At 41.2% G+C, this 16,405-nt stretch overlaps 1 protein-coding gene across 1 annotated transcript in view; it reads right to left on the bottom strand.

Moving 5' to 3' along the window:
• gfra4a (GDNF family receptor alpha 4a) overlaps positions 1-15,196 on the bottom strand; it is a 184,632-nt gene extending 169,436 nt beyond the window's left edge. Inside the window, exon 1 of the mRNA XM_008398805.2 lies at positions 14,437-15,196. Coding sequence (XP_008397027.1) covers positions 14,437-14,479 — 43 coding nt within the window. The 5' untranslated portion in view covers positions 14,480-15,196. The remainder of the gene's footprint in view (positions 1-14,436) is intronic.
• Positions 15,197-16,405: the final 1,209 nt, after the last annotated feature.

A 16,405-nucleotide genomic window follows, 5' to 3' on the forward strand; every position in this document is an offset into this window, starting at 1 on the left:
ACAACATTAGTATTTTCCAGCGTCGCGTCTGCTCGTTTTTTTAAAAGCAAATATTAACAACCAGCAGGCCGAGAGGAGCGGCTTTGTCGTCCATTACTATTGTCTGTCTCAGTCGTGCATCAGATTTACGAGCGTACCAGAAACGTGCAAATACAAAGGTTCCAGGTGAAAAAATTTATCATGTAAAAATCCTTATAATTAATTAATCAAAATCACTGCCTTTATCTATCTATCCTAGCTAGCTACAGAGATGTAGTCTTTACAGATTGTATTTAATTCACAAAATGTTTAGAGATCTCAGTTTTGGCAACGTTTAATCAACTTCACATCGCACGGCAGCAGTAATTCACACTGATAACTAACAGAGAGGCAAACATATCTAATAGTGTGACGTCCTGCTGTGTTGGCACGAGTGAGAATTTTGCCCTCTAATTGACTTGAAAGAAGCTTTAACTTTCTAATGAAAGCCATCACCAGGCCGTATATTTCGGGTGCAAAGAGGCCCTTGCCTTCCAGCTCAGCATTTAGTTCATTCATTAGTGCCGTCGCATCGACAGCAAAGGCCACGTCTGCTGTCTGCTGTGCACCCCAGAGCTCTGGGATGTCCTTGTCCTTCCTCTCGCTAAACTTTGCTTTTAGGTCCCATGTACTCGATTCTTTTTGTCTTGCCTTGGAACAGAGTGTCATTTTAGTGCTGGAGACAACACCAAACAGTCCCTGATAAGCTCCACATCTGAGAATGGGTTACCATATCTTGTAATTTAATGCGTAATTGCAAAGCCAGTCCTGGCTGCTGCATGCCTGGAAGAGTGGGGCTTTGTAAAATAAAATCCTGTTGCTTTCGCAGTTTAGCTGCCGCTTTATGTTCACCACACTAACACTGCTGAAACATTCATTAGTCCGCGCTGTGCTAAAAACTCTGCATTTGTTCCATTTTCATTCGGTGCATTTCACTTTCCCACTGCCTTGTGTCCAACGGGCCAAACTAATTGAAAAGACTTGTTCACCTCCTCACCTGTGGTGGCGCTGCACCAAGAACCATTGAAGGAAACGCCACAAAAAGCTCCACATTGACTTTTGAAGAAGACACTGAGGGCAACTTCTTTAATCACAAAATGTAAACAAAAATGGAGTAGCATCAGATTTCAGCAGTTGTAGGATTTCTGTTTTGTCTTTGGTAAACGACCACGAGCCATTTCTCCTGCGGTAACACTAGACTCTGTTTGTTTTGGTCCTATTTACCCAGAATGCCCTGCGCGATAGTCAGCTTTTAGAGCGGTCTCCGATCTGCGTGCATTCACGTAATGCATTTGAACCGCAATGGAGTTCACTGTATTCGAAGAAACACCGAGGTTTGTAGGCGAACAAACAATAACAAACAAACAATAAGGTATTGTGATTTAAATTGTTTGGTTCTCGTTTGGAGTTTTGTATAAAACAAATGTATCGTCACAAAGAACTATGTTATCGTGAAGTTTGCGTGAATATAAAACCTGCGAACCTTAAATAGACTGAGAACGAACATTAGTTAAGGATCTCCAAAGTGGCAGGAGGGAGGCCACACGGTAACTAAGACAACCATAAAAAACTGCAATAGATTAGTCAAACCTGGACTGGAATGTCCTAACCAAGCTACGGATTCTTTAATACACAGTTTCTTGCAGAGTCTCCTTGGCAACAAAGATGTTTTTTTGTTTCAGTTTATGACACCCCACCGAACCATGACATACGTGTATTATTTACACCCCTAATCAATACCTAGCATAAGTTTTAAGGTGGTTTAGAGTTTAAAATGGCTTCAAATAGATACTAAGTGAGAAAGAAATAATCTTGGTTACTCAGACCGGCACAGGAGCCACGTGTGATTAATGCACAGGATCATGTCAAATGATGTAGAGCACCTCTCTCAACAGAATGGTGGAATAATAAGAGCATTTAATGTACGGGCCTGAATAATGGCTCACAGCAGTCGCGACGAGACGACGAAGGTCCCCCGAAAGTCCCTTCTTCACCGGCAGACACACTTGTGGCTTCAAGCAGCCGCGGCGCTCGATGAAGGGTCTTGAAGTTTCGCCCGGCTCGTTTCATCACCGCCTCTCGTTCCCTTTGTCAAGTCATCTTGACACGACCATCCCTGCCACTCACAAAACTTTTTCTTTCTCTGATTAATTGCAAGCCTGTTAGGCTCTCTCACAATTAGGCCCGGACCATTTTGCAGCCCTTTTTTTTTTTTATTTTTTCTTTTATTACAAAGTTAAATGTCTTGCGATGGAATACAGTGGCGGTAAATGCCATATCCTTTCAGCGTGGCAAGGGTAGGGTAATTGTCTCTGTGGCATAATCGTCCCTCAACAAAAGCCGGTGAAAATGACTGGGTTTTAACATAATAAGGAGCACTGTCATTTTAGTCCTCCCCTCTCTCCACAAAATCCTCCCTGCCAGCATTAGTTTGCTTCCCTCTATCACAGGGCATGTTTATCTCCATCTTAGAGCCTCAATTTTACTCTTTTCTTCACTGCCGATGGCCTGTAATTACACCCTTCTGCTCTTTCTTTCTTTTTTTTTTGTTGCTTTTTTGCATACACTGTTACTCGTCCTGGCAGTGGGGAGAAGCAGCAGTACRGCCGGCTATAAAAACCAACGAAACACCAATGAAATTCACCACAAGCAATTGAAATTTGTGCTTCACTTATCTGAGTCGTGATGGCTTTAACATCACCTTGATTGCTCTAAGTATTGTCTTAAAGAGCAGACAGTTGACAGGTTAAATCAACATAAAGGAAAAAAGACAGTCCTTGTCTTAACATTATTATAATGTAATATTAATATTAGGCTTTTAATGATTCATTTGAACCTTTTTACAGGTTGGAATGATGGTACAACTAAAAATGCAAGAATTCGATGAACGAATTTGAATTTTTTGCACAAATAGGGTCAAAACTATACATACACACCCAAATATATACATGCATCTGACTGCTATTTGGGAAAAAGCAAGAACATGGTATTATTTTATGAATATTTGACAACTCTTCCAATCAGAAATGGTGAAACTCTTTTAAATCTGTTTTCTTGCCACAAACTCTCCTTCCAAGCAGTTCATTGTAGAGTTTTCAACAGGTTGGATTTAGCCTGGCAATAACCAGTCTCTTGTTCTACGCTTGGCTTCGTACAAGAGCGTCTGGACTCTTGGCTCGTGAGAAACTATTATTTGTTGGAGTTGTGGGATCTGTTGACGTTTTAAACGATTGTATCTGATTTTACCCAATCGTTTAGTTGAGACGTTGGTAATATGCCAGTTCGTCCCTGAAGCAAGCTACTTTATGAGGCATACAGGTAATTTCGTGTGCTTTGAACAACCAACTTCTAAAGCGAAGAGAGAAGTGCCGAGCACAGACATAAAAAGTATTATACATTTCTCTTGGCCCGACTTTACTTGCTCTATATTTGGAAAACGGATTAAATGGTTTCACTCACTTCCTCAGTTGCTATTGGCAAACTACAGACCTGTACATGTGGACTACAACTCTAAAACCTGTACATGCGGACTACAACTCTAAAACAGGAAATCAATGTCAGGGTTCTCTTGGCAATGGCCAGGAAAGGTCGGATACGTTTCAGAAATGTAATTTTATCCTTTAAAAACATGCTTTAAATTCTAAAAACCAAGTTGTACGTATGTAGGGGATCATTGTCCGTCTGACAGACTGTTGTCACCAACTATCAACCAGTGAGGTATTGAAGGTGAAAGGTTTTATCTTGCCATTTGGCTTTGGGCAGCTGTTCAGTCCAGCAGTGCTTTTTTAGGTACATTTCTGAGCCTGTATGTTTAATATTGAGACAAGAAAAATTCACATTAAAGCCAAATTTTTCCACCAATGTTAAAACTTTCCAAAGTTGTATTCTATATTATCACTATTCTATCAAAAGACTGGTTTAAATTACACTTCAAACAAAGAGTACCAACATTACCTTCCTTACCATGATGTATGTGACCTTTTGACCCGCACCGTAGATTCACTGGAGTAAATCTCTCAGTAAAGTGAAGATCCAGGGAGCAGACTCGTGACAAATATCCTATTATCTCCTTTTTTTTAGGGATCTGCAGCAACATATATTTCCCACACTGACAACAATCACAAACACTAAAGTGGATTCTAAAAGGGCTGACAGTAAATTTCAGGCTTAAAATTAAGCTGACACAACCGTGATCCAAAGAGCAGTGGAGTCGGGGTGTGCCACTCTGCAGAGGATATACATCTCCTCCAACTTTAAAGCCCGTGACACCTTCAGTGTCGCATCGAAAAAGAAAACCACCTCAAACTGTCACACAGCTTCTTTGCATCCACCCCTCCCCTCTCTTCCATGTTTGCTCCTCTAATTCTCCGACAATATTCGCTCTGTCTGAAGAGCGCAAAGGCGCGGGGGTAAGTATCACGAAGCAATGCGATGCCGCACCTGCTACCGGGGAGCTGATGTAAGAGAGGGATGAGCATGAATTAAACATTTTCCGAGGGAGTGTGAAGGAGGCGTCTTATTTGTTTGAATAAATGCATAAAGTGCATGCTTGCGAAAGCCCCTAATGTTATCTGTCAAAATTCAAGGTTACTAAATGTGCAAGAAGCGAAATTATGCCTTTTCGTGTAACGCATGGTGATTAGGCTAAATAACTGCTGACGGCAACAGAAGGAGCGGGGTTCAGCTGCGCTGGAGGCCACTCAGCTCGCCTGAATGCGAGAGGAAGAGCGGTTTGAGCTGGCCGACAGTGCGCGAGAGTTAATTAGGTGTGGAGCTAAACTTTGTGGTCTGGAGATTTTTTTTCACTTTCCCCATAAACTGTAATACCTGCCCAACGTAAAATGGCTTCCACAGTTTGAAGCTGTCCACATTTAAACATAATTAAAGCTGCAGTATTTATAACTGGAAATGCACAGACACCAGTCGGTGACCAAAGTCTAATCCTTTCCTCCTGTTGGAAAATGCAGCATTTCTATGCAATGCCAGGTTGTCCTGATGACGCTGATCTAGCTGGCTAGTTTCTATGGCAAGAACAGTCTGTATGTCAGCCATTTTCAACAGCTTTCTAAAGCTGCGTTTCCATTATAGATGTGCGCAAGACTTAGTCAATGTTCCGCTAATAACAAAAATAGAACAATTTCGCAATTGTGATGTTGCTATTGAATAAGAAATGCAATTAAAATCCTATGTGAATAGGTTTGTTCACATAAGTCATTAAAAACACGCCACGCCGTCATTCGCAGACTACTTCCTGTTTTCTTCTTTGTGGTTTGCGCCTATAGTTACATTCGGTTGTTGGTCATGTGACTCGTATAAAAGTGTTTCCATTGGAGTTTTGCAAAATAAATTTAGGCCAAAAACCACCTCATACCAGCCCTGACAAATGTAAGCGGTCTCATCACAAAGCCTCGGTGTACATTTACACGAGACCGCCGCCTAGAGACTGCCGGTATTTTCAGATGTCAGCTGTAGTTGTTATGCCAGGCCACTAGATAGCGCTGTGATTTTAGCATGCCATTGAACGCGTGCGCTTTTGACCCTTAGCTTCCACCTCATTGTAAACGGTAACCCGTGGCCATCTCCCATGAGCGAAGTCCTCATGTAACACATACGTTCCTTATCAGAAATGTCGTTTTGGGCTCGTGCAGGACAAAAATATTTGTTTACTAAGTGGAATAAACAAGAACCCCACTCATCCAGTACCACTGGGGCTTTAAGTGTAGGCTTAGCCTCTATCAAAACCCTGTTAACAGGGTCGCTTCTGCTCCTAATATAAATAAGTAATGACCACTCACGTCAGACGGGCTATAAAAGCTGTACTGAGTGCCGTTATATTTTTTTATTCTGGAGCTTTAAAAAGAGAAATAGGCGTCGGAACATCTCTAATTATAACCTTTCAATAGCACTGGTTGGAGCGTTGTAGATAAAGTGTTTTCGTTTAATTACATTATATTTCCTTTTGCTTTAATAAACTCTGTGAGCGAGAAACTGTCAAAAAAAAAAAAAGAAGCTTTGATTAAACGCTGTCATGTAGTTTCCATCCAAGTACAACATGAAAATATGCCGGGAAATTATTGAAAATGATTTGCTTCAAGGCCTTTTTTTGAACGCGCGTAACGGCTCCGCTTATTGTTTCTGGGACTCCAATTAGGCAAAGATTTAACAAGCAAATGTTTTCTGTCAATGTATTGTAGCCTCTGTTTCTGTGATTTGGAATTTTTTTTTTGTTTTGTTTGTTTTTGCTTAAACTTGCCATGTGAAGCACTTCACATCTTAGCGGGGAAACAAAAAAATCTCAATTGAAAATTCTCCATATTTCTATGTGGCTAATTTGCTTTTGAATTTGAATGTCATTTGATCAGCTTAGTTTTAATTTTCTGCAAGTATGAGGTTGAACTGAAATCTGGATAACAAAGATCCATTTTTAAATTCCAGATGCATGTAACCAAACTGCTTAACGGGATGTATCAACGTGATCATTTTCTTACAGAACACTGAACCTAACGAAGCCCAAGTTATCACCTATGATACTGTAGCATACACAATATTCTGCCCAGTTGAGCCAGGCTGCCACAATTTTTGACATTGAAAATTTTTGCAGTGTAGACATCACGACCAAGTCACCTTATAACCCTGCATATACATCAGTTTACTCTATGCGGACGCTTTGTCTGCGATAACAAAAATTCCCTCATCAGCGAAAGCCATTCAGAGGGCTTAAAGTGGCTCTACCTGAAGGCAGCTTGACCTAAATTCTGATTAATTCAATAGCTTGACCACTTGGAGACATTCTTACACCATGCAGTGAGACTCTGCTTCACTCTGCCAGGATGTGACGCTAGTTTAAGCTAATGCACTCTGATGTTCAGAGTATAATAGTAAAAGACAGAGGTGTCCAAAGAGTGGCAAGGGGGCCAGGCGTGGCCCTTGAAATGATTTTGATCGGCCCCCTCACCATAAGACAAGATCAATAATCTAATTTGTCCAATAAAATGGAAAACAGACGACCCCAAAAATGTGTACATTTTCTGTTTTTTCTTCCAAAGAACCTTTTGGAAGAAAAGCCTTTTTAATGTTTCTGGTCATTAAGATAGGTGGATTTTATGTAAATTTTTTTGTTTATTTTCAAGAAGTTAAAACAAACAAATAATGAAAAAAATTAAATAACACTAAACAAATTTTTGCATGTTTAATTGAAGCATGCAAAAAAAATAGTTTATTGTGTCTACTTTAAATTTGCCAGTTTTGACCCTCAGAAAAAAAAAGTTTGGAAACCTCTGGAATGAGACAGAGTAGACTACAACTTAAATGAACGTATATTTTATTTTTATGTAAGAGAAATCTAAACTATCTCCCCATCTGGAACTGAAATCCAGGTAGCATGATTTTTTTGTAAATGTAAGGAGCCTTAATGTAAGCTGACACCAGGAACAGCAGACGCAGCATGCTGCTGATGCTAATGCTGCTGATGCTAATGCTGCTGATGCTAATGGGGATCTCAAAAAATATCAACATAAACATCTTCAGAGCACTGAAGGTCCAGATGGTCAGATGATTCTCAGATTCAGAGGGAAAAAATAGACAATAATATTATAGATCAAGTAACAAATTCCCTCTTGAAGCAGGAGAGTAAATTAGACTCCAATACATGCAAAACAATGTTCAAATATCCACACACATACTTCACACGACAGGAGTTAATGTTCTGTAACATTTGCTTCACTAATTTATGTTAAGAATCACATAAAATGTGTTTTTGATGCACAAAGGCAAGATAGAAAACAGTGTAAGTGAACTTTGACCTTTAACTCAACCATGACCTACTATCAATTTGCTAAGTTTAAGCAGAACAAAATAAAGCAAAAATAGAAATAAATAGAGAAAGAAGGTTAAATATGAAGCAAACTGATGCAGTTTGAATCAGTTCCTATTACAGAACTTATAGATTATTCAGTTTGTTTAATTGGGTTTTAACTATTTATTTGTATGAATCTGATTGCATTTTCAACTCATTAATGTTAAGAAATTATTTCCCAAATGATTTTATTTATTTATTTATTTTTATAAAATACAATTTCAACATTCCAAGACAGTTTAATGTCAAACCATGACGAGAGTTAAATTTACAATTTTAAACTTTTAACTATAAATGCTGATGTATCGGTGCTGAGATTACAGTAAGTTTACCTGATCATGATTTTAATGTCGTTCTGATTTTTCTTGTATTTTTTTTTGTACAGAGTGGTTCTTACTATTAATAGCACACAGAATATTCTGGGATGTTCCAACCACTTGGCAGGTTGCTGGAGTTGGACGCCGTTTAGTTTTGTTTGGCATCGTCTCTAAACAGCAGTTTTGGCTGACAGAAATTCATTTTTTAACCACTTAATGATAAACATAATATGCAAAATAAACAGTTTTGGCCAAGTAGACTTTTCTTTTTAAATTTTTTTTTTTTTTTGCAGAGCATATGCGCAAAATGACAACTCCTTCAAAGTGATAGTGATATAGTTCCTGATAGCAAAAACTGGGGAAAAAAAGAAATGCAAAAAAACACAAAAAGTGAACTTTATTGGAAATTCACTTTTCTCCAACTGCAGAGACGCGGAGACAGAGCGAGGCACGCGGAATAAATCCGATCCATCACCTGAACTCAAACTGTGCAGTCCCGGGCAGAAGATGTTCTCGGATGTTGCGCTATCAGAAACGTTTAATCTCATTTCATGCCACTCACCAAAAAACCGCTGAGAGCTATTCCTGAGGCATGAATCACTTTACCAGTGACGTTTATTAAATATGCTCTAATTCCTCTTTCTGCTGGATTTTGTTTGCACGATTACCACAATGCAGTAACCAGGAGCATATCTGTTCTGCATCGTTGGCGGAGAGATGCTGCCGGTAGAGAAGTCTCTTTGCTGTCAGTTCCAGGGCTTCACATTCCAGATGGTCTGGCATTTCTACAGCTTTTAAATGATTTTAATTTAACCTCAAGTGTACAAAACCATGCAACACCAGCTACCAGCTACATCAAAGTATTGATGCAATAAATATGAAGCCAGAATGGAATTTGTGAAAACGTCGTTACGCAGCCAAAACACCGAGATATAAAAAAAATAAAAATAAAAACGTAAAGCTGAAGATCAGAGATTTGTGGCTAACTTTCAGTTTGATTGGTTTGTTTCGGATTTTAGCAGATTCCTTTTAGCAAATGTTAAATAATAATGTTTAACATATTTTCTCAACCATTTCTGCTTAAGTGGTGAGTAAGTAGAAATGCAGAAATCAAACTGTTTATGAATAAGAGAGAAAACAGTGACTGCTAAGCTAACATCTACAGACCTTATCTCCGCTCTTGGAGGATACAACAAGAGCATTTCCATAAATGTGGGATTTATGGAAATGCGAGATCTCGCATTTATGGAAATCTCGCATTTCCATAAATGCGAGATTTATGTAAATAAATAGATTTATGTTGTTTATTACTGACAGTTGTGTTATTTACTGTATTTTCTTTCCCTGCACTGTATTTTTTAAAACGTTATTTGAGGAAACAGAAGCACAAGTTACTGAGATTTTGGTTTCCAAAATGAAAATGTTAACTCTGTTTATACATTTCGCTTCTCAACTATGCACTGCTTTGTTTTGGTCTGTCGCATTATATTACAATAAAATGAAGGGAAATGTGAGGCTACGATGTGACACCTGCTGCTGGTGTTCCTACTAGAACCAGGAAGACGGAGCATCCAGTTGTAAAAGCCGTCCACTGCTTCCCTGCAGCTCAGAGAATAAACTTTAAAATGATTCTGTTAGTTTATAAATCACTTTGCTTAGCACCAAAACACTAAATTTTGTAAGGATACATGTAGATGGAGGAAAAACTACGGTATTGGGTTCACTAGATCAAATTTTATGGGACTATTGTCTCAAACTTTCTACTTTTTCTTTTACTTTGCAGATTGTGTAAATGGTTTACAAACCTTGAGTCAAGTTTGACAAGAAACATTTTTGAAAATTTTTATACTCGTCTAATTCCAAGTTGCTCCGTTTTAATGTCATGACTAAATCAACGGTTTCATAAATCTCAAACTGTGACGATGATGATGCTGAACGCCTTCATTAAAGATCTGCTGCTGTTGTATCAACCTTCCAGACCTCTCAGATTCTGGTTCTGGTTCTGTTCTGCATCCCTAGTACCAGAACCAAACATGGACAAGCAGCTTTCAGCTTCCAGAACAAACTTCCAGAAAACTGCAAAACAACCAAAACGCTGAGAGTTCCTTTAAATGAAAGCTAAACCCCCTCTGTTAACAGCTGCCTTTGATTAGTAGTAAGTGAACATTGATCAACATATTTGATGTTGATGACGTTGATGATGGCATTTGACAAAATGTAACATTTACTGCTTGTCTGGTAGTTCCTGTTTGATGTCTTTATGGTGTAAATCACTTTGATCTGCCTTGTTGCTGATGTGCTGTACCAATAAACTTGACTTGATACATTGGGTCTCACTGCAACTCCAACAGTTTTCTCTGCAACTCCCCCCCCCTCACACACCTGATGTAGAAGAAAAAAAGATGCATCCTCATCCTCGCATTTCTCCCATCACCATCCCTGAACTCAGCCGCTGCCAAGTCCTGATGCACCACCTCCAATCATCCACTCGCATCGTTGCCATTTACAAAACAGCTAAACGTCTGAATCTCTTGACGCGTCACAAAAAGAGGAAAAGACAGAACCAATTGCGGTAACGACTGCAGACGCTCGGCGAGGCCTAAACATGCTAAATGAAATCCAAAGAATGCACATGCGTGTACGCATTGCCTCTGTAAGAGTCAAGCCGTACGAGCTAATGACGTGCGGCTGCCATGTGCCGATATCGCATACATCAACTCAATGAACCACCGGAGGAAGACGTTCATTAGGCGGGACGGTCATTACGGCGGGCGGCGTTTAATGCTCGGTTAACCCCACTGACTTGTAGAGCCGCGTGTCTCTATCTGCAGAACATCTCTGCTCTCAATCTGACCATTTTTTTCTGGCAACCTTCAGGCTAAGGTTTCCTGCAAGTGCTTTGATCTCTGATGGACAGGATCATGGCGCCCCGGCAGGTACGCTCTCGATGTTTCTAACACATAACCCCCCCGACCCCCGCACCTCACTGACAAGGTGAGAAAATCTGCAAAGAAGAGACAGGAAGTGACTGCTTCCACTTGTGTCCTGACTGACAGCTGAGCATGGGGGGGACCATGTCTTACACGCAATGTGAAACAGGGGGAGGACTGGGAGTGCGGGGGGTGGTTAGGGTCACATTTGCCCCCCCCCCCCCCCCTTACATGTATGGGAAGGTGCGTCTCTTCAGAGCACCATGGTGTTGCCTTAACAGCGACGCTCAAATCAAACCACAGCCGCACCAGAGGGAAATGGAGTCTGAGATGCAGAGCTGTCATCGTTTAGGCTATAAATCTTTCAAATCCAACCCCCACTGCACCCCACCCCCACCCCCACCCCTCCATCACCCATCTGTACATCCGGGTTGCAGAAGCCGCCGCTCTGCAGGAAGGTTTATTTCTCCCGAGGAGAACGTTTGCAGATTTCGGCGCTGGGAAAGTCGGGTGGGGAAATAAATCAGAGCTCATAGCACGTATTAATTTGACAAGCCGGGAACAACGCGGGCGTCGGAAATAGGGCAGAGTGAGGTGTAACGACAAGTGTGTGCACGTGTCAGGGTGTGTGTGTGTGTCCGCCTGTGGTCACTGCTAATGAACTCGGTGTTTGATTTGCTTGTGGACACAACTTTCAGTGGTGTGTTCTCTAAAGCCTCTTGTGTGGACACAAACATGGAGCGTGTGTGCAGATGCCAGGGGCGCCAGCCAAGGGAGGGGCGGCTAGAGGGGGGGCAGAGCTGGCCTTCATGTTTTCATACCCAACCTCTCTGATTTAGGAACGTAAAATTAGGACATGGGAGGACAAGTCAGTGAGTTGCAGCATTTATTTTTTCATTCTCTGGCTAAAGGGGCAGCACTGTGCAAAATTGACTTTTTTGAGCTTTACTTCATGTTTTAATGTTGTTTCCTCATCAAAATCATACCCAGAGTGTTACTTTGATTCTTTCATGAATGTTTGAGAGACCCTTTGATTTCCCGTGGCAACCATTCATCTGTGCAAAACGCCTGGTTAGACCCAGCCACCCCAGAGCAGAGGACGAGCGTCAAGGATGAAACTCCTCCTTTGATCTGCAGTCTTCAAACTTCAGAGATTCCGCCTCACAAAGCAGCCCTCCCCCCCCTCAGCTCCTTCAGACTAGCCAGCAGCAATTAGCAAACACCTGGTGGAACGGCGCCTCTGCAGGAGCTGCATCTCAATGCAGCGCTGGTAAAAACGTTGTTAAAGGATTAACAGAGGAGCCATGTTGTGATGACTTCCTGAAGGTGGAGCTTCAGAAAGAGCAGGAGCTTCTTAAAGCGACAGAGGCCCAATTTCAAGGCATTAAATTACAAAGTCAAGTTTCTTTTAAGCCATATTTGATATAAACAGCATAGTGCTATAAAATGGCACTATGTGCCTGGAAAATACACTTTAATTTGACTGTAGGACACCTGGCCCCTTGCTTACAGCAACACCTCAAAAAATTATTGGATATCATACAAAAATAAATTTTCTATCAAATGTTACATAAAAGTATTATCATCTTTATCACAGCTGATGGAAACCCTGAGTTCAGATTCCCACACATTTAGAACGTTTAAATAAAACGACCAAAAATACAAAAAAATCTCAAAAATATTCGCCTTACTCTAAAATGCGTCCTTGTTGTGGGTAGAACATGCACCTGCAAACTTGGCTTGGGTTCCTTTTGGATCCATTAGACGGAGGGGCTCAGCTCGTTGCCTTGGTTTCCTTAACAGAGGACTTCAGCTCATCTGCATCGTTGGCTCAGGTGTCTCTCATCTCCTGCTTGACAAACGTCCAGTAATTCAGTTGGGACCCTGGGCCCAGCAGCTAAGCTCAGTGGCTCTGTGGTTGTTCCAGCTGGCCAGCAGAGGGCGCCGTCAGGCGCTGCAGGGTGTGGAGGTGGACGGGATTTGACTCGATCACCGTCTGGATCTCTGAAACTCGTACTAAATGCCTCTTCACTTTTCCTCCACATTTTGGGATCTTGATTTTCAAATGAGGAACAAAATTTTAACTGAATTTGAAAAAACAACCCAAAAAAAAGCTTCCGTGTACTGGGCTACCGTCCAGTTCTTTTTCTCCTGTAAGTTGCTTTTTAAGGTTTTCTCTGGCTCAGAAGCAGCCCAGGCTAGTCTCTAATGACCTTTTTGTCCTTTCTCCTATATTGTTTTCCTTCCACTCGACTTTCCATTGTTATTCTTAAATACAGTCAGCTGCTTTCAGAATGATGAGATGATTAATCATCCGCCCACCCAGTGGTTGTGTAGGCATATAACAGCTAAAGTACTGCACTTTTGAACTAAAAGAAACTTTTGACTCATTTCTTGATTGAAATATTCACATTTTCAAATGAAAAGCTTTTAAGATTGCATAACGGAATTTTTTCCCCCCGCCTATATTTTCATATGTTTAGGGGATCGACTTAGTTATGGTAGGTTTCTTAATAAACAAAAAGAAAAGAAAAATCTGCCATTTCTGAAGCAACAACAAACTTTTTCATCACATTCTTGTTTATTTAGATGCACCTGTAGTTGAGATGAATTTTCCAACCCCCACCCCCACCTGCCAAAACGATCAATGGGGCCCCTCCACCATGACCGCCCATTTTCAAACGTTCTGGAGCCGCCCCTGGCTCAGGCACCGTTTCTCTCTCTCTCTCTCTCTCTCTCTGCTGCGCACAGCTCTGCTCAGGAAACCAAAATCACCTGCAGAGGCAGGTGCACACACGCGCCTCACATCACGCGCTTTTCCAACATACATGCGCGCGCGCACACACACACACACACSCACACACACACACACACACAGCGACACTTTAACACACACTTATCTCTACTTGCATGTCGAAATCCAACACAAAAATGAAAAAAGCAATTTTCCTCCTAATTCGCGCAGAGAATCGTGTCCTGAATGCAACTTAGTGGGGAAATAAAGCCTCTCAAGCTGCGCTTCAGTCGGACACACAGCAGGTTGTGTTCAGATATGTTTTTGTTTGTTAATTTTCTTCCCTCTGTTAAATACCTTCACTGATTCTGCAGGGAAATCCTGCATCCAACTTTATGCGCCCGGATATTTAAGGACGCCGCCAAAAGCTCCGTAATGAGCGCGAAGACGAGACCGAAAAACAGGTCAGACAGCCCGCCGCTCTGCAGCGAGCATCCCCGCGGCTCCCCGCGGCTCCCCGCAGCTCCCCGCAGCTCCCCGCATTCATCCCGCACAAGTTCGGCCGCTTTCGCTCCAACTTACCGATGAGAGCCAGATGAAGAAAGTACAGTCCGAGGAAGTCCATAACGGAGAGATTCAGATGGATGCAAATCCCGGCCAAGGAGACAGGCGTTGTGCCGCGATGAGGATAATAGTAATTTAAAAAAAAAAGAATAATGGGAATAATAAAAATGAGAATAAAATCAACAGGGCTTCCCTCCTTCTGCTGTAATTGGCACCGAAATTAAAGAGCGAAAGAATCGCAGCTATTTCTCAAGTGATGACTGGCCACTTACGCTGACGCTGAAATCCACAGCAGTACGTGAAAAAACAGCAGCGGAGCTGAGCAGCATCTTTTCTTTTTTTTTCTTTAAAGGAGTCAAAACTTTTTTTCTTGTTTTTTTTAAATTTATTATTATTTCCTGTCCGGAAGGCGATTGTAGCTCCGAAATTCACAATAAAGATGCTGGGAAATTTATATATATATATAAAAAATAAGAAATATATATATATATATTTAAAAAATGATATGTCGTTTCAAATCTTGCGCCTATTGAACATCCCTGACTGCTTCATCCGATCCGTCCCGAGCGGCTGTTTGCTCTCCTCTGCGCCTCCACCTGCGCGCAGCCTGGAAACTGCGGATGAATCACTGAATCACTGGCGCGTCGGTTTTTTTCTCCGATTCCCCCCTTTTCTTCTTCTTCTTCTTGTTCTTCTTCTTCTTCTTGTTCTTCTTCTTCTTTTGCGCTTTCCGACCTGAGAGTCAGCCCGTGTGATCCTCGCTGCTGGGTGTGTGGGGGTGGGAGGGTGCCCAGCACCTTTAAAATAGAAAAAAAATAAAAGTAGTAATAATAATAAAAAAAAAAAACTGGGTGGAAAAAAATCCAATCCTGGCCAAAGAGTTGAAATARGGCAAGTGAAATCGATAGCCTATTTCACACAGCCATAAAATGGAAATAACAAAACTGGAAAATGGTGCATAGCCTGTACAGGAGGGTGTGGGTACAGTTCATCTGCTCTTTCACCTCATAGTGGAAATGTTGGGGTTGTTTTTTCACCTACTTAAAAATAACCAGAAAAAAAAAAAATCTTGTAGTAAAATGGAAGATGTGGTGATTTGTATTGATGTCTGAGGAAGCAGACATTATGTCTGTGTCACCATAAACAGCCTCATCTGTTAGCGTGACCTGTTCCCAGCAGCATTGTCGTGAATCTGGATTGTTTTTTTTAAGAACTTCATGATGCATTTTGACCTTTTTTTTCCCCTCCAAATGGATCGTGCAACACTTAACATCAATGAGTTTTTGAAAAACAAAAAAAAGTAAGAAATTGTTCAAGTTTTGAATTTTAGGCAGTTTGTTCTGGCACCTCATTGGCCGTCGGCTTGATGTGTGCAGTTGAAGCCAGAAGTTTACATACACTAACAAACAGACACACACAGACTAAACTAATCTTTTTTTACGTCAGTTTGAACGACCAAACTTTGATCAGTTTGTCAAATGTCAGTAATGTGAGAATCTGTCAAAGATTTATTTGTTAATTTTGCTGCAAAATGATACTGTGTGCCTAGAGAATACATAATACCTCAACTTCAAGAAAGGTACATCATGTAAGTTTGTACTTTAATTGTATTTTGGTTTATGTCTGAATAGATGAGAGGAAATCAGCATTAAATWTGCACCAAGTTCCTGTTTGTATCTTTCATCGAATTCCACCTCAAGCGCAAAAGTGCAACCCGTATGCCTCTTWAGTCGTCCAAAACCATCGTCACGTCAATTCTGYAGGGGTGTAAACCTAAAGCCGACACCGTCTGCAGAGCGTCCTCACGCTCTCCTTCCAAGACAAAACCAAGAGTAATCTATTTTCATCTGGGTTTTTGGGACAGCAGCAGTGATTGAAGCATTAGGCAATCTTTACTGTGATTATTTTGAGATGTAACCCACTTTTTCCCTCATCTTCTGCTCCACACGAAACAGAACATCTCAGTTTAGATCCGGGAGAAGCCGCG

This window comes from Poecilia reticulata, linkage group LG22 (genome assembly GCF_000633615.1).
Source record: "Poecilia reticulata strain Guanapo linkage group LG22, Guppy_female_1.0+MT, whole genome shotgun sequence".
Lineage (NCBI taxonomy): Eukaryota > Metazoa > Chordata > Actinopteri > Cyprinodontiformes > Poeciliidae > Poecilia > Poecilia reticulata.